Source organism: Paramisgurnus dabryanus, chromosome 5 (assembly GCF_030506205.2).
Source record: "Paramisgurnus dabryanus chromosome 5, PD_genome_1.1, whole genome shotgun sequence".
Taxonomy (NCBI): domain Eukaryota; kingdom Metazoa; phylum Chordata; class Actinopteri; order Cypriniformes; family Cobitidae; genus Paramisgurnus; species Paramisgurnus dabryanus.
Window position 1 is genome coordinate 46,230,978 of NC_133341.1, and position 19,446 is coordinate 46,250,423.

At 35.6% G+C, this 19,446-nt stretch overlaps 2 protein-coding genes across 2 annotated transcripts in view; both read left to right on the forward strand.

Annotated features, from left to right (window-relative positions):
* Positions 1–5,765: 5,765 nt before the first annotated feature.
* eif4e1b (eukaryotic translation initiation factor 4E family member 1B) lies at positions 5,766–10,179 on the forward strand. Its single transcript, XM_065284454.2, has 7 exons — positions 5,766–5,851; positions 6,084–6,175; positions 6,266–6,361; positions 7,418–7,481; positions 7,910–8,023; positions 8,928–9,067; positions 9,789–10,179. The coding sequence occupies exons 1-7, from the start codon at positions 5,777–5,779 to the stop codon at positions 9,901–9,903; spliced, it is 696 nt and encodes a 231-aa protein (XP_065140526.1). The 5' UTR covers positions 5,766–5,776; the 3' UTR covers positions 9,904–10,179.
* Positions 10,180–11,154: 975 nt separating this feature from the next.
* Positions 11,155–19,446, forward strand: part of casr (calcium-sensing receptor) — a 10,754-nt gene continuing 2,462 nt past the window's right edge. The window contains exons 1-7 of the mRNA XM_065284453.2: positions 11,155–11,286; positions 12,809–12,997; positions 13,084–13,364; positions 13,674–13,980; positions 15,127–15,966; positions 16,121–16,351; positions 19,108–19,231. Of these exons, the coding sequence (XP_065140525.1) occupies positions 13,168–13,364; positions 13,674–13,980; positions 15,127–15,966; positions 16,121–16,351; positions 19,108–19,231 (1,699 nt within the window). The 5' untranslated portion in view covers positions 11,155–11,286; positions 12,809–12,997; positions 13,084–13,167. The remainder of the gene's footprint in view (positions 11,287–12,808; positions 12,998–13,083; positions 13,365–13,673; positions 13,981–15,126; positions 15,967–16,120; positions 16,352–19,107; positions 19,232–19,446) is intronic.

The following is a 19,446-nucleotide window of genomic DNA, read 5'->3' on the forward strand; positions in this document are numbered from 1 at the left end:
GGTCAAAGGTCTTATTCTTCATTCTGCAATGGAAAGTTAAAAGACTAATTATTAATTTTTGTTTAATAATCTTTAATAATGAATCTCCTAATGCGGTTCTCCATGAGTAAGGGGTTTTATGTTCTTTATCAGCTTTATTTTACATGTACTGTCAAAAGGAAAATTCAGGTAAGTTGTTCCCTCAACAACATACATTATTAATTAATGTGACTGATTGAAAAATTTTCTGTAAAATATTGTCTTTAATTTTTTATGATAATTTTACATTAAAAAAATTGAGCTGCTCCAAGTAATAAGTAAAAACACTGTGTTTACATTATTAGTTCTAATTTTAGATTACAGTAGTCTATATATTACTAATAGCCTATAAATTAACCTCATAATTAATCATTCTAATAGCTCTTGTAGCTCTTAATTTTAAGTTAAATTGACTAAAACTATAAAAACAGCTTATTAAAGCAATTATATAATGTTTAGTTCCAAGAAGTAATTGTTTAATTTAACATTAAACATGTTAGTATTTCTGGTAAACCCTTACAATGTAAAGATGCATTTATTTTAAAATTTACAGTTCTTCATTTTATCAATATAAATATAGAAATGCAAAGATAAGCATGTATGTATGTAGGTGTGCATGTTATTATAAGTGAAAGTGACTGAGTAGCATCTTACATGCATTAAAAACATGCATGCATTAAATAAAGCAAACATGCATTGAACAATGAAGACAAAGAACTATAATGTAGATTTTCCAGCATTTCCACACAACGGCAAGCAAGTCTTTATGGATTATCTTCATCCATGTTTGTTTTATGCACAATAGCAAACATTGTGTGCGTGTATGTGTGTGTGTGTGTGTGCGTTAGTTATTTCAACTTTATTTTTATAATTTAGCAACTCCTGCAACAATGTGCAACAAGGAATTTTTACTATTGAAAAGTATTTTCCCCTTTTGATCCAAAATGAGATGTTTGAGCATGCAAACATAGTGCTATTATTGCATGTCAAACATACTCATATACTCAAAACTGGAGGGTGCTAATGTGCAAATCTGATATGATGTGACACGATAACATATGGACATAAAATGTAACCTCATGTTTTTGTTTTAATATAAATCAAATTATAAACACTTTATTGTTAATTGTCTGAAATTGTTTCTGTTCATACACTTTAACAATTCCCCATTTCTCTACCAGCCAGTATTTTAGCAAGTACATGTAACTCACCTGTTATCACCAATCCACGTAACCTTATAGGACCAGTTGACTCAGAATCTGTTCCAAGAAATCATCTAAACATACAGTTACATTTTTCAAGTATATGCTCTAAAGTGGTTTAGTATGAATGGTACTCTTACAGTGACAGTCTATATAAGAAAGAATCAACACATATATTATACTGTTATGATGATATTATATCCTAATGCATCACATTATGTGTACACTGTAAAAAATAAAAAGTTGACTTAACTTAAATTTTCAAGCCAACTTGCTGCACAGCTTTTTTGAGTTTACTCAACTCTTGGATGATGTAGTTCACCTAACTCAATTTACTGAGTAATGTCAACTTACACCAAAAAAGTTGAACCAACTTAAACTGATTAGGTAATAAGCAAATTACTATGTTTACTCAACTAGTGACTAAGTTGGGTAAAGAGTAATTTAGTATATCCAAATTTAACTCATCTACATGTTTTGGACTGTGGGAGTGTACACAGAAAGGTTTCATAAACAAAGTCTTTGTCTGACTTAAACCAGAGACCTTTTTGCTGTGAGGCAACAATGATGCGCGCTAACTCATTGTGCTGCCCTCTACAATGAACACACACTTCTCAATCATGGTAACAATGAACAAACACAATTCTTTAAAAATTACTCTAAATACAACATATAACTAACATTAACAACATAACAACATAAATAAATCCAGCAAACATTAAAACAGTCATCTTTTTTAGTAAATATTAACCAAAGAAGTGAACATGTTTCAATGCATGCTGGGAACCATTCCGACCATTGTTTTTTTTTATTGCTTTTTCAGATTGCTCAGTTTGGCAAGTTGGGTGAACGAATTGGACAAAAACTTATCTAAGTCCAGTCAACAAAATAATATTTGTTAGCTGAATGATTATGCTCTTTTCATTCAGTGAACACAAAATAATCAATTGACGCCCTTCAACAAATAAATCTTTGTTCAAGTTACTTAATGTTCTTTGTTGAATGAACATTTTAAAGGATTTTGGGATTTTTTACAGTGTAGTATAAAATGTATACTGTCTTGATAAAGATCAGTTGTGTAGTGCAGTGTATATGCATGTATATGGAGTATACCCACTTATTTAATAGATGGATTTAATTAAATTTTTAAAAACACTGCATAAATTAACAGTATTCCCACTACATTAGGGATGAAGATCACTAAAATCAAAGAGATGTATTCAGACACAGGACTTGAATTTAGTACTACAATTAATAAAGAAACATGTTTGTTTTGATTATGGAGATTTTGACAAAGCAAGAAATGCGTCTTGACGAGCAAAAACATTTCTTAAGATTTCTAGAGCCATCATGACCCAAACTCTGAGGTCCATGATGGGGCCATGTTCAAACATCATCCTCATGTGAAAGATAAAGAGTTTCACCAGTGCCTAGCAGCAAAACAAACCATAACATTACATTAGAATTGGTAGCATTTTTTTAATTACTTAATTAAAACATCTGTAAAACAGATTAAAGTTGAATCTGTTTAACCTGAACATTATAGTTAATATGAACTAAAAAATTATCAATACTAGCACTTGTTAAAGGGGTTATAGCATCCATGTTTAAATGCTATAATTGGGTCCCCAGTGCTTCTATCAATCAAGAAGGACAACCCAGTAACTTTATTTTGGTAAGCCATTCTCTGTAAGCATGTGAAAAATTAGTTGGTTCAGATTTTGTCTGTTTTGTGAGGTACAGTAGGTAGCAAGGTCATTACAATAATACTGTTCTGCACAATCCAACCAGGTCACTGCCAATTAATGCAGAGAGAAAGAGAGAGAGAAAAATTTGTATTTTTAGCTAAAACCTTATATACACACTCTGGGTAAACCAAATACTTATACTAATATCATAATATGACATCTTTAAGCTTTTAAAAGTTCATGTTATTATCATCATTTACTAATATATATTTAAAATGAAAGACTAATAAATACTATAAAAATAAAGGAGAAGCTCAGATGCAAAAAATGAGATAATGATATCTTTGATATAAAATGATATATTGAAGCTTGATCTTGCCATGTACATACATCAAATACTTTCGCTTTACCCAGAGGCGGCCTTACCTATGTTTCACCCTTTCAATTGAAACGGGCCCCGCCCTCCAAGGGGGGCCCCAGCCCCGTCACCAGAACGGTTGAGCGGGGGATACTATTCCTGCACGGGGGAGCTCACACTGTCAGTGCCAGTGGGCGTTAAGCAATCCCATATCTTTCATTTTTAATCAATTAATTTCCGCGGTTTATTTTTTCTCGGACGTTCCTACACGCTTACGATAGACATCGGATTATTAATATGAAATTAATGTATTTTATTTAATGTACAATAAAACGGTAGAACTGCATTGTGTATTATAGGCCATTTAAATTATGTTTTTTAAAAGTCAATTCTTTAATTTTTATAAATCAATGTAGAATCATTTACAGCAGCATCACAGTGCTTCATAAAAACTCAGAAAACATGCACATGTAATTCTAGAGGTTTAATTATTCTTTAGCATCGGGATCACTAGACGAGAGCTTAATAGCCTTATTTTTGTGAAAACCGACATTTCTTTAATTGTGTTACCTGTCGTAGTTAGCGTGGTGCGCATTCATTCCGACCAATTTTCTGTCACAAATTGAGAGAATACCAATTGGAAGTACTCATCCCTATGCCCTATTCATTCCCTTCGAAGATCAGAGCTGTGCAGAGAGTTGCGCAATTGTGTCTCATTGTGTGACGGCTAAAATACACTTGGAGAATAGAGCAATGAAAACATTGTCATTTTCATTTTATCTGGCGTTCCCTTCCCGAAGTGCCCTTCAAGGGCGTAAAAACACAGTTTTGAATTTGACCATGCTCTCTCTCATCAGGCTTGGCTGTGCAGGAGCGATTCTAGGTTTTTAATATATGTGTTTTTAGGGGCTGATTTCACTGGGTTTTTTATAATATGATTGGATTTAATACTAACCTTAATGCAGTATTTCATTGTATTAAAAATATGTGTATAACATCTGTGTGCATTTACTGACTGCCTTTAATATATTTTGTCCATGACTGCATTTACCTCTAATGCAACATCCACTCAATGTTCCATTAAATGAACATTATGACCAAGAACTTTAGATAAACAAGGGGCGATTTTTTTTAAGGTGGATAGGGAATCATCTTGTTTTGCTCCCGCATCACAGTATGTAAACTGTTTTTATAATATTGAACATATGTCGTCAGCTCTCGCTCAGATTTCAATTGAGCACGAGGTGACAAAATCGCTGGACAAAGATGAACTTATCAGGGCATTCTCCTCAGCACTCAAACACAGAAGGGTGAATTTCTAAAAAAGGCTCAGGTGAAATACGCTTGCCGCCCGGTGAGCTGTCTATGGTGCTGAAAAAACGTGGACCACATCGTTATTTATAAGTTCGGTTCAGTGTCAGTCAGACACTTTTTCTTCTTTGCTTTTGTTAAATAATTCAAGTTGAGGGGATGTTTGAGCTGTTTTTGTTTTTTTTAAGTCAGCCCAGACAGCTGAAAATATACTGCGCAAATCAATTAAGCGGAGAAGTTAGCGTCCATGAGCGAGGCTTATTCCAACTATAATTGTATATAGTTTTAATTAAATAAGGTTGGATAATTTCTGTTGAGCTGCCTGTTCGTTAAGCTGAAAGTGCACGTTATATATAAAAAATAATATACCATTGATGCAAACCAACAGGAATCCTTGCTTTTTTTGCTCTATTATGTTTATGTTTTATGTGGGTAGGGCCCCTTATTAGTTATTGAAACGGGCCCCCAGATGCTTAAGGCCGCCTCTGGCTTTACCATACTAAATATTAGAGGGCACTAGAGTATTAAGGCTACTACAGTCGGTTAATGCACAGAATAAGGGCTACAAAGTCTTGGAGAAAGTTGAAATAAAACTTTCTGCACTTTGTATTGTATCTCTGTAACCATGTATCTCACATTCTCATATTATATTATATGCGACATCCGGAAGCTGCAGCCTTCTTATTAAGAAAAGGCCATTCACTTTCCCATACTTTGGTTTGCTTTACAAGTGCAGTAACAGTCTTGAAGCGTGTGCGTGAAATGCGGGCGCCATCTTGTGGCGAGACCTTAGAATTCATTTGTCTCGACTTTTATGCAATATTATGTGTTTTCCCTTTTTATTAAACACATTTTTAATATTTTAGAAAAAGTTCAACAATTAAATATCCAGTCGGGGTCGGGGATCACACCTTCACTGTGGACAAATCATATTATACTGATTTTTAAATAAGCATGAGTGAATGAGATGATGGGAAGTTAACGAGGAAAGGTAAAAGAAATATGGCATTTTATCATTAGAACTCTAAAGGCATGTCATAAGCAAGGCGTTCTTTCAATATGGTAAAATTGTAAATGTTAATAATCTGTTAGAGATACTTTTTTATGTTGTTTTGTTATCGTAGTTGAGACTACAATATTGCTATGCTAAATCTTTCCCTAATGATATTTTTAAAATATGATCTCTGAAGAAGTAATAAATGCGCGTGCTGAGCGGAAACCCCTGGCTGATTGTCGCGCGCTTGATTGAAATGGCGTCCTGTGCTGTGCAGCTGGTGAGCGCGTTAAATAATCGAAATATAAAGTGACTTTTTTTCTTTATAAAACACACAATCCCGTTCACACATGAAAAGAAGTGCACTTGTTATGTTTAATTGACGTTACTTTAATATTTATTTCTTCAATTTACCTGCATTTATTTAGTGAAGCGAGTTCGCTTCAGAAATTAAATGGATTGAAGGTGCAGTTTAGAAGGATAGACCTTCCATGCGTTTTATGTTTTAACAGATCGATAAAGTAGCGAGGAAGAAGTTTGAGAAAAAGAAAGTTGTGGCAGCCATCCTGAAAGAGCCCCATATGAAGCATCCACTGCAAAACAAGTGTGTTTTGTGTGTTTTTTTTTTATTACTTTATCACCTCTACCGTTCTCCATTTGTGTCTTGTGTAATGGATTTTAATGTTGTTTGTAGATGGGGTCTTTGGTTCTACAAGAATGATAAGAGCAAAATGTGGCAAGACAATCTGAGACTTATCACCAAGTTTGACACGGTTGAGGACTTCTGGGCGTAAGTTCAATATGATTTATATTTGCCTTATTTGAACTAATATACTAAATAAAAATGTCCAGCTGCTTGTACAATTGCATGCTTGTTCTTCTGTGTCCGAACCATCCGCTAACTTTTACTATGTCACTTTATATTATGTAGTGCTACAATGTTAAGTAGAAGTTAAGTGGAACACACATGTAGACATGACTGGTCATGGATTGTGTGTAATGTTAAAGAAATGGAAAAATTGTATTTAAAACCACATACATATTTTTGAATGTTTGCCAAAAATATCTGCTGACTTTGGGATGCTACCTGAGTGCAATATTTTTCATTTGGTTTCTCTAAAAGGGACGGCCAAAAATAAAAACTACCCCATAACCATACTCGATGTATATGATTTTCTTTTTTCCAGACAAACACGATTAGAGTTATGTTAGAAAATGTCCTGGCTGTTCCAAGCTTTATTATGGTAGTAAATGGTGCTTCTGATTTGAAGCCCAAAAAAAGTCAATCCATCCTTCATAGAGGTAATCCACACAGCTTCATTGGGATCAATATTTGCAACTTTACAAACTAAAATAACTAGCCTCCGGTAACGACCGACGTACCTTCACAAGATGGTGGGCTTCCAGCGTATGACGTTGATGGACAGCGTCTCATCTAATCAACACAATGTCTTGAATGCTGAAAAAGCTCTCATAAACACATGTCAGTCTTTACTGGAAGTTGGTTATTTTAGTTTGTAAAGTCTTAAATATTAATATTTTTCTTATAAAAAAATGCCCTCAGAAGGCCTTTATTAAGTCCCTGGAGCCGGATTACTTCTGTGAAGGATGGATGGACATTTTTGGCTTTAAATCAGAAGCACCATTTACTATCATTAAAAAGCTTGAAACAGCAAGGGCATTTTCTAATATAAATCTGAATGCGTTTGTCTGAAAAAAGATAATCATTTACATCGAGGATGGCTTGAGGGTGAGTAAATCATGCGATAATTTCCTTTTCGGCTGAAATTCCTGAAGGTTTTTGCGAGTTTACATTACATTATTTTTTTTCCCTTCTGTGTGTCAGGTTGTACAACAACATGCAGCGGCCAAGCAAACTCTCTTCTGGGTGTGACTACTCTATGTTTAAGGCAAGGAGGGTGTTACTTGATGCATAAATTACTCTTCTCTCTTTACATTGTGTGTGGCTGTACTGTTTACTTTAAATGTATTGCTTGCAGTCCAAAACAGGCCTGCTTGAATGGAAAGTTCAGCCAAAAATTAAAACATTATTTTCATTATTTACTCACCTTTGCGTCATTTGAACCCCCAGTGTCTTTGGTTGTTCTAAATTGAGATTTTTGCAAGTGTTGTTAGGGTTTTCTGGTTACTGTGGGAGTGGATGGTGACCACCTCATTCACCATTCACTCCCACAGAAAACACTATTTGAAAAATATAGAACAAAGAAAAACATTGGTGGTTCAAACGCCATGAGGGTGAGTAAATGGCCAAAAAAATGTAATTGTCTGCACTGGAACTGTATCCTAAATGTAGTGATTCTATTTTGTTGTTTTACAGGATGGCATAGAGCCCATGTGGGAAGACAGGAGCAATAAATGTGGTGGCCGCTGGTTGATAACTCTTGCCAAGCAGCACAGACACACTGAACTTGATCGATTCTGGCTGGAAACGGTCAGAGAAAACACACTTGCTTTATACGTTTTACTTTGATGAAATTAAACTTATAATAAGTACTTAAATAACTGTATGTTAAGTATTAGTTTTTAATATGTTAGAAAACTAATTAAAATAGTTGATCTTAAAGTTTATGAATGATTAGTTAGATGATCAGTAGGGGAGAGCGGGGCACAAAGTAATGCTTTTTGAGTTTGGCTCTATCATTCAAAAAAATATTTAAGTTAGATTTATTTATTTATTTCACAATCAACACACACATCTTTGCTACAAATGAACACTTAAAGTTTGTTTGTGGGACCTACTGTTATTCTACAATTACACCGAAAGTGACAGGAGTGCAAATGGTTAATTGTAACAAACAGAGGGTTTGTTGTAACACATGCTAAAAAATTATATTTAAACACAAATAATTCAATAAAATTCTGTTTATATACCAAAAGCTTAATTGTTAACACTATTACAACTAACCCTGCTGTGTACAAAATTTTCAATGCCAGCTATAAGTGACAAGGAGTTGCAGACGGATTTCAAAATGGTGCTATGTTTTAGGTAACAAGACAGTGATTAAAATAATATACGTTTGGATTTGGTGACTTACACACCCAACTCAGAAATTGAAAAAACATAAGATGAAGAAATGTACTTCAATGCCTCCAAAGCACTCTTTGTTCAATATTTTAATGAAAACACATCATTACTTTTCACAAATTCACAGGAGCTCATCTTCTGAAAGTAAGAGGACAAAGACCAAAAGCACAGATTGCTCGGCCCTGTAAAAATTTGTAAAGTACACGTGTTCCATTAACCCCGCATTAGTTTGTGCCCCACTCACATCATTGGTCGACTCATCTTGGAACAGGTTATGTTGAATATAGGCACATATTTGTTTTCATGACAGCTCTTGTGTCTCATTGGAGAGAGCTTTGGCTCCTTTAGTCGGGATGTTTGTGGAAGTGTTATAAATATCCGTGCCAAAGGGGACAAAATTGCCATCTGGACCTCTAATGCTGAGAACTGCGAGACCGTTACATACATTGGGTAAGCATGTAGTTTTGTATGAACGTTACCTTTTTACCAACACACTTCTTTTTGCAAGTTGAGTAAAACTCAGAGATGCAAACCCCTCACCTTTCTGTGACCATTCATGTTTTTATGGTCAAAATAAATCACCTACGGTACTGGTTCTCAAACTGAGATTGTGCCGAGGGGTTTTATGACATTTTATAAAATACATGAATTTATCATAAATTTAAACCTCAGAAAATTAAGGCTACTAACCAACTCCATCACCTCGTATAATTGAATGTTTTGTATGTCATTTTGATAAATGTATCTGTACAATTTGGTCACGTGTAAGCAGTTAAACTCTTAGGCTGCTGTGAACATTAGCGATCATGGAAAAGGAATTTGTGCTTAGCAACCTAATGAAGCTAATTATCCATCATATCAGGTGAATGGTGCGGTCCACTGCTGCTAGGAGATACTCTACAACTACATGATTCCCAATGCATTGAATCCACACAGTAAACACCAGATTTGTTTTAAAACATTTGCTAGTGCTCGTAAAGTTTTATCTTGGAGTTTGAAGTATGAAGCTGCATGATCTGCCTTAGGCACTGCTAACTCACAAAGCACAGAAGTCAGAATGTCACTGGTTTGAAAACACAAGTGTGTGTGCCATTTGATTTTAAAAAGAAGAAACGTCATGAAGTTACTTACATTTTTTCATTCACTTATGTCTTATGTTGTTTCTTTGCAGTCAGAAGTATAAAGAGAGTCTTGGCCTTTCACAGAAGCTGGTTATTGGATATCAAGCCCATGCTGACACCGCAACTAAGAGCAACTCTATAACCAAGAACAAGTTTGTTGTTTGAAAGATGTGTTAATATGGCATTGAGATTTATATCCAGAGTGTTATATTTGTATCGTTTCTTGTTCATTTGTGAGATCATTTAAATTAACCTATCTTATATGTGTGAATGCCAAACTTGAGTTGTTCTTGTATTGAAGGGATTTGTCTAAAATGCAAAGAACCAATTTTTTCTTTAAAAATTAAAACGTGAACTTTTTTGCAAAGGTTTCTGTCGCTTTCTGCATTGGCTTTCTTTTCAACCCATATGAAAGCTGTAACTTATATGGTGGAGAATAAACAGTTGCTTGACAAACTTATCAAAAATCTTTGTAAGCGTGTCCAAGATAAATTTGGCTTTGAGGGAAATCTTAAGTTCAGGACTACCTAAAAATTAGAAGCAGGTTTTTTTCAAGTAGGGTTGGAACTAAAATATGCAGGACAGGTGCCTTCCAAGAACAATGTTCGAGACCCATGCTGTAGGTCCTTTGATCTTACAGCATGCCGTCACCGACAAAAGCATTAAGTCTTTAAAATCAGCATTGTTTGGTAATCTCACCTATCATACTCCGTAACCGTTATCTCATATCAGCTCGGATTCATTTTAATTTTGTGTGCGTAGGTCTCAAAGGTGAGTATTTTAACATTGATTTTAGCCATATTGATGAGTTTGAAATGGGAGTGACCAGCTTATACAGCCGGAGGAGGTGAATAGACCTCTCTGGTTAATGTTTCACTCTTCTCATAGGAACAACACACACGGTCACAACGATCTGAATTCATGGAGGAACTCTATCAAATTTCTTCAAATACATCTAGAGACGAATAACAAAGGCAGCTCGTGTGAAATTATAGATTAGTGTCGCACAAAGGTTGTCATTGTTTTTATCATTTATTAAGGTTTTTCTTTACATTTATCGGAAGCAGTGATCTTGTTTTTGCTCTATGTATGGACGACTGATGGTTTAATATGAACGAGGTAAGTCCCATTCTTTTACTTATTTTACAAAAGTTTATATTGAATAAATGGTAAAATCTGTAAACTTGCCTAAGCCCTGAATCATGATGCCTGATATAGAAATGGAATTTTGTTTTGCTTTGTGTATAAGATATAGTTTGGTTTTTATCCTATATGTTTATATATACATTAGTACTTTAATAAATTGAGACAAACTTAATGTTAAATGATGAATGAGTTTATTCCTTCAATTTTTCAGAATATACAGAATGTCTTATTTAACAAACCACTCTTGACTTTTTTCCAGAGACTCGAGCGGTGTTTTGTGTGAAATAGCTCAGTCCTGCTGAAGCATATTTCCAGAGCTAATGAGTAGTAGATGCTGAACCGTTTCACCTGGGAAGTGACTAAACTGACCACCATATAACACCCAGATCCTGCAGGGGAAAGGTTAGTGATGTGGAACAGCGATTTACTGCCAGTCAGATTGTGAAGTCCAGATTTCCTTAACTGAGGCTTAACCTACAGTAAGACTGTGGTTCTCAAACTTTTCGTAGTGCGCCCCCCTTTGTGTGGGGTTCATCCCTTTGAACTTATGAGACCACTGACTTAAGAGAAACCATGGGACAAAAGAATAAAAGTGAAAAATAAATAATTTTGCTCATTGATCAAACTTAAAATATAAAGGACAATTTAAGTGCCCAGCCTAAATGAATACACTTAAAAAAAAAAATGCTTAAAGGGATAGTTCGGCCAAAAATGATATTAAACCCATGATTTACTCACCCTGAAGCAGTCCGAGATGCGTATGTCCTTCATTTTCCAGACAAACACATTTTCAGTTATTTAAAAAAATGTTTTAGATCTTTCAGTCAATCAAATGTAAAGTTAAAGGGTCCATGTCCTTCAAGTCCAGAAATGTGCATCCATCCTTCACAAAATAAATCCAAACAGCTCCAAGATGATAAACAAAGGCCTTCAGAGGGTAATCCGTGCCGTTTTGTTGTAGAAATATCCACATTTAAAACTTAATAAATGGAAATAATTAGCTTCTGGTAGACCTTTTTTTATCATCCTGGAGCTGTTTGGATGTCATGAGGAAGGATATATGCACACAATTTTTGGAGCTGGACCCCCGTAACTTTACTGTTTAGCAGCTGGAAGATATAAGACATTTTCTAAAATAACTGAAAATGTTATCGTCTGAAAATGATATGAATCTCGGACAGCTTCGGTGTGAGTAAATCATGGGTTTTATATCATTTTTGGCCGAACTATCCCTTTAAGAAACAGATAGTATTCTTTAAAGATGTCCTAATGTGTACCATTTAGGTTTATAAAACGGTTATTTACAATCCTTGATTCTGATTGGTTAATAGCTGTGCTGACTGCTTCACTTAAGGGTTCATTTATCACTGCGCTCTTAGCAACCTCACACATAAGAACGGTTTGTTGTTTTTTATTTGAGCTTTCATGCATATGACACATTGGAATTTTGTTGTTCACAGTCAGGGACTACTTTTTTTAGTGGAAGGAATGATTTTATGGATTGATTGATTTTTTTTCTTTGATATTGTGTGGTAACCATTATATAAAAGCAATAAGGTACTCGAGGCAAGTGCTATATTGTGAATAAGTTACGGCTGAAGGGGTGCCTAACAACGCCCTTCAGCCGTTTCTTTTTATGATACAGCACAGCCTCTCCTACCTTATTGATCATATACAAGTACAACACATTCTCATGGCACTACATACTGTACGTATTTTACACAATAGTACATTTTCATACGAAATCAACTCTTAAAATAGAGCAGCTATGAATTCCATTGAGATTAGGCGTGTGTATATATAATGTTAACTGCAGAAATAGTACAAGTATTACGATTTTATGCATATTTAAACATAGACAGTGGCAATATTTGGGTTTTGCTAAACTTTTATTATGCATGTTGTTTTAAATTGTTTTCTTTAGGAATATTAAGCATTCAACCAAACAGTGTCTGGTGAATCAAAAATCTATCATTATCATCTCTAAAATATTTTCATGGGCCGTATTTTTCACAATCCACCACAACCACATAATGAACAGGAGAGAGATTTATTGGAGGAAGGAACAGAACGAACGACACCACCACCGACAGACCCTCATATGATTTGTACTGTGAGTAAACTCTCCTGCTCTTTATCGTGTTTTTACTTGATATACCATGGTCAATTGACAGAATGACAATTTGTTTTATATTGTAGAATCAATCAACAAATCAAATCCTTGCTGACCTGCTTCAACATCTACCCCACTTCATGAAGACCAGATAAGAAAGAAACTAAACAATGAGGTTTCATTTGAGGTTTCACGTGCGCTGCCTGGTTTTAATGGGTTTCAGTTGTGTCATTTCTACCTATGGCCCAGTTCAGAGGGCTCAGAAGACCGGTGACATACTGTTGGGAGGGCTTTTCCCAATACACTTTGGTGTTGCCTCTAAAGACCAGGATCTCGCAGCGAGGCCAGAGTCAACAGAATGTATGAGGTATGCCGTGCCTTCATGCCCCAATGTGGTTGAAATTTTAAATATAACATTATGCAAGTACACTTGGTATTTAATAAAAGCCTATAATGTTAACAAACTTTATTTTAACATAAACCCGTATGCTCAGTGTTGAGTTCATGGTTTAATGTACATAATGTATTTTCATTGGTCAACAATTGGTCAATTTAATCTCAGCCATCACCAACAGCACTTCTGTTGCTTGTGATTTATCATCCTCACACTATTAAATTTTTTTTGGTTCAATATTTTTGCATATGTATTTTTACATCTAATACGAAATGTTTTTAGGTACAACTTTCGTGGGTTCCGCTGGCTTCAAGCTATGATTTTTGCTATCGAGGAGATCAACAACAGCTCTACTCTTCTTCCAAACATCACGCTTGGTTACCGTATATTTGACACATGCAACACCGTCTCAAAAGCTCTGGAGGCATCACTGAGTTTTGTCGCACAGAATAAGATCGATTCGCTCAACTTGGATGAATTCTGTAACTGCACAGGAAACATCCCATCAACTATCGCAGTGGTCGGGGCATCCGGATCCGCCGTCTCTACGGCAGTCGCTGACCTCGTTGGCCTCTTTTATATTCCTCAGGTTATTTTTTCCCCCTAAAATGCTGAATAATTTACAGAGATTTATTGCTGTGGTTTTGTGTCAATTATTAAGCAGCAAGTACATACATCAGTGTTCAAACCTTCTCCTTACCCAGATTCACTAAAGTAAGCTTATAATAATGATTTCTAAGTTTATCTGTCCAGTGACTCCAGTCGAATTTCATGGGTAATGTCAGTTTATTAATATGTGTGAAGTATGTAAACCTGCAATTTTAGGTTTAAACAGAGATGGCGATAGTGAGCAGAAATTACAGATTGCAGCTTTAAAGGAACACGTTCACATTTTGAGAAATTTAGCTTATTCACCGTATCCCCCAGAGTTGGATAAGTCCATACATACCTTTCTCATCTCTGTGCGTGCTGTAACTCGGTATGATGCGGCCCCCGCTAGCTTAGCTTAGCACAGCACAAAAACTGGAAGTGAATGGCTCCAGCTAGCATAATGCTCCCAATAAGTGACAAAATAACGAGAACATTTTCCTATTTATGTGTTGTGATTTGTATAGTCAAATCGTGTACAAATAACAAGGTCACGTGAGACACAGCCATCTTTTCACAGTATACATACTGGGAACTATATTCTCAGAAGGCGAAGCACTGCTACTTGGGCGGAGTGATTTGCACAACTCTGACCGAACTCTCAGCTCCTTACCAGGGGGCTTCTTGGGTGCAGAGAGCACTCCACCCAAGTAGCAGTGCTTCGCCTTCTGAGAATTTAGTTCCCAGTATGTAAACTCTGTTTATGTATGGACTTATCTTACTCTGAGGGATACGGTGAATAAGCTAAATTCCGAAAATGTGGACGTGTTCCTTTAAAATAATGTTTTTCCAAACATCAATTTCTTTTAGTGTATCATTTGGATTTCTTCATCTCCTTAAAAAATTATTTTTAAATGTTCATAAACATATAGTAAGTACTAAAAAGTTATTTACTCATGTTGCTAGCATGTGATAGCAAATAGTCCGAATTTTCTAAAGGTAAATTTATTTTATTTTATTTTCAATTTATTTATATAGCGCTTTTGACAATTGGTAATTTTTTTATTTATTTCCTTAAATATTCACATTTTTGTGATTTTTATTTTTTATTTTTTTATAATTTTCCTTCTCCTGTGCCCTCTGTTAGATCAGCTATGCCTCATCCAGTCGCCTTTTAAGCAACAAGAATCAGTACAAATCTTTCATGAGAACCATCCCCACAGATGAGTACCAAGCCATCGCCATGGCTGCCATCATAGACCACTTCCAATGGAACTGGGTGATCGCCATTGCCTCCGACGATGAGTACGGCCGCCCGGGGATCGAGAAGTTCGAGAACGAAATGTTTCACAGGGACATCTGCATCGATCTCAACGTTTTAATTTCACAGTACACTGACGAAGCTGAGATTCGTCGTCTGGCAGACCGCATCGAAAACTCCACTGCCAAGGTCATTGCCGTTTTCGCCAGTGGGCCCGATATCGAGCCACTGGTTAAAGAGATGGTCAGGCGAAACGTCACAGACCGGGTCTGGTTGGCGAGCGAAGCCTGGGCCAGCTCAAGCCTGGTCGCCAAGCCCGAGTATCTTGACGTCATGGGCGGAACCATAGGCTTCGTGTTAAGGGCTGGGGAAATACCTGGCTTTAAAGAATTCTTACAGCAAGTCCATCCAAAGCAGTCGAGTCATAACGAATTTGTGAGGGAATTTTGGGAGGAGACCTTTAACTGTTACCTGGAAGACAGCCTAAGGAATGAGGACAGTGAGAATGGCAGTACGAGTTTCAGGCCATTGTGCACCGGAGATGAAGACATCGCGAGTGTGGAGACGCCGTACCTGGACTATACGCACCTAAGGATTTCCTACAATGTCTATGTGGCTGTTTATGCCATAGCGCAGGCGCTTCAGGACATCCTGAACTGTACACCTGGGAAAGGACTGTTTGCTAACGGCTCTTGTGCTGATATTCGGAAAGTGGAAGCATGGCAGGTGAGTTGCCTACCTATTACTGCACTGTTTATTAAGAAGACATTGCATGTCCTTTTGTAGCATTCCAGGATATTTTCTTGTTCCAAGAGCTCAGTTTTCCTAGAAGCCTAATGCTATTTATTGGCTTGTCTTTTGTTTTGTTGAATTCTTACAGGTTCTGAAACAACTGAGACACCTCAACTTCATCAACAGCATGGGGGAGAGAGTGCGTTTCGACAACGGCAGTGAGGTCTCTGCAAATTATACAATCATAAACTGGCATCGCTCATCTGAGGACGGATCTGTTGTGTTTGAAGAAGTCGGTTATTACAGCATACATAACAAGAATGGAGCCAAATTGTCCATAGATAAGACAAAAGTCCTGTGGAATGGCCATTCAACTGAGGTGAGCTGATGAAGTCTGATCTTCTCTTTACACTTGGATTCTTGCCTTCAAGAAGTCACAAATGCCTTCATAATCCAGAGTCTGAAATCTTGAATCAAATTCCTCTTTGAATGTATAGGAATTAAACACTCAGTTAAGGAGACATGATCTAGAAGCCCATTTATGTCTGAATTTCGCAACACCAATTATGTAACATCGTCTGACAGAACGTTAATTTATTTAGATGCATTACGTTAATGTAAAAGGATCATTTTCCAAAAAAGAAAATCTGATGTGGCAGACAGTCTTGTGCAAGAAAAAGCCTTTCGTGTCACTATAAAGATGCTAGCGCTACCCATTGGCATTGCAGTGCATTTCGTTTAGTGTCAATTTGTGACGTACAGGGAACTTTGTTGTTTTGTCTCTGTCAAATAAAGACGCCCTTAATTATTTACATGTCAACAAATAATTTTTTATAGATTTTTACAGAAAGACTTTACAATAAGGTAGGTTGTATTAGTGTTGTAGTTCTCGAGACCGGTCTCGGTCTCGAGAACTACTTTTTAAAGGTCTTGGTCTCGTCTTGGAATCGACCGCATTTTTACTCCGTCTCGTCTCGGTCTCAGACAAAGACGACTCGGAATTTTATTTCAAGACCGGTCAAGACCACAACTGATGGCACACTGCAAAAAATGATTTTCAAGAAAAAAAATCTTAGTATTTTTGTCTTGTTTTCAGTAAAAATTTCTAAAAATTAAGATGCTTTTTCTTGATGAACTAAACGACCCAAGAAAATAAGTCTAGTTTTTAGAGCAAAAATATTGCATGAAACCCCATTTGGCAGATTTTTTTGCTTGTTTTATTCACAAAATCACTTAAATGTTAACATTTTTGGTATAAAAACTAGACTTATTTTCTTGGGTAGCTTTGCTCATCAAGAAAAAGCATCTTAATTTAAGAATTTTTAGATATTTTTACTGAAAACAAGACCTAAATACTAAGAACATTTTTTTCTTAAATCATTTTTTGCAGTGACAACTTTTATTTTTTATCATTAATTTTATGCAGTTTATTCAGGTTTGGCATATGATGTTGGCATTGTTTAAGCATTGTTTAATTTTCTCCCAATTACATTTTTTCTAATTTTATTACTAAAAACACCTGCATTGTTTTAAGTTGATGGCAAGCCATGGAAAGACAGTTCAGAATAAATAGTTAAGTTGATTTCAGCTCTTTAGTGTTTGTTCACTTTTATTTCCTAATAGACAAAGATTAATTCCCACATATCTGCAATGCCTTTGATTATTTTATCAACTTCTCTGAAAGCACGCACACACACACACACAGACAAGAAGCTAACCTAATCATATGCATATTCCACATTTTATCATAAGTGTTTTAATGCAGTGACTTGCACTGGTCTTGGTCTTGACTCGGTCTCGGCCTGTCTTGGTCTTGGTCATGACTCTGTCTCGGTTTAGGTGGTCTTGACTACAACACTAGGTTGTATTAAACAATTGAACAATGAACAATATAGTTTATTAGGGCTGTGCAAAAAAATAGATTTTTGTAATTAATAGTTTTTTTTTAACCTAGTCGATTCAAATTCGGTTCTCAAAGGCCACGATTCGTTTTCTTCGTTATTTATTTCCACAGACATTGAACGTAAGATTAAAGTTATATATACACATTTTAATATTATATACATTTTAATGTTATATAATATTCTATATAGACTGTTTCATCGGACCCACGTGATACACGTCTGGATCCGAACTTTACTTCCGGTTTCGTTTTTTTAATGGTCGGACTAGTTGCTAAACTGATCTCTTGAACAAATGCCTCATCGAAAATAACAAATGTTTTGGTTTCCTAGGTATTTTATGTGTTGTTTTTTTGCTTGTTATATAAATAAACTTCGTTTAAAGTACTTTGTTGTTATTTATTCTTAGCGGAGTTTACCAGAAGTTACGTGCGGACCGCGACAGCCGCTTGTTTATGTTGTTACTGCTGAAACCGTCTATAATCTATATAACTGAGTTGAATTGAGTATTAAAACCCGCCCGAGAATCGCAATCCGAAATCGAATCGATTTGATAGCTTGTGAATCGAAATCGAATCAATCTGGAACATCTGAATCAATTCCCAGCCCTATAATTTATCAACATGGATTCATTCTTGTTGAAGTTAGCTAATGTCAATACAGTTATTCATGTTAATTCATGGTGCATTAACTAATGTTAACAGCAAATTAACATGAACTAAGATTAATAAATGCTCTAAAGTATTGCACATTGTGAGTTCATGTAAGCTAATGCATCAACTAACTGTTAACAAATGCAACCTTACAGCAATGGCATTCCTAGACATTTAGCATCGTCATATAGTGATGCGAAAGGTGTGTACTGCTTAGTTTTTTATTGCCTTTCTTGTAATCATATCATATTTGGAAAGGTGGTCCTCTGTATGTTTTTAAACCCATTACTTATGGGCCACAAGTTGCCAAAGGTTGAGAACCCCTGCCATAAAAAAACTATTTTTTGCTGAATGGTTCCATCAAGAACCTTTAATATTCTAAAAAACTTTCATACCTTTTTGTCATTTTTTTAAGGAACTGATTCATTTAAGGCATTACTATGAGGAACCTTTGAAGCACCTTTATGAAGCATGTATTTAGGATTTACATCCTTATCCAGTTATTCATGGTATTATTATAGTGTTAAGAAATGTTTTACTGAAGTATTAGGCAAAATAAGTTTCTCTCTTCTCTTTGTCAGGTGCCGTTTTCTAACTGTAGTGAGGAGTGTGAACCTGGAACCAGGAAAGGAATTATTGATGGTGAACCTACGTGCTGCTTCGAGTGTACTGAATGCTCAGATGGAGAGTACAGTGATAATAAAGGTTAGATTAATAATTGCCATGACAATTGAATGACTTCATAGACTATTCTGTATATACCACATACAATACAAAATTTGGGAAATTAAACTGTGAGGCAGAAGTTAATCTCGTAGTTTATTGAACAGTGTATACAAAATGTAGGAGTTTTGCAAATATTCAAAAATGACTGTCAAAGCAAAAATCATACCGATGTTTTGTATTTTATAGATGTATAA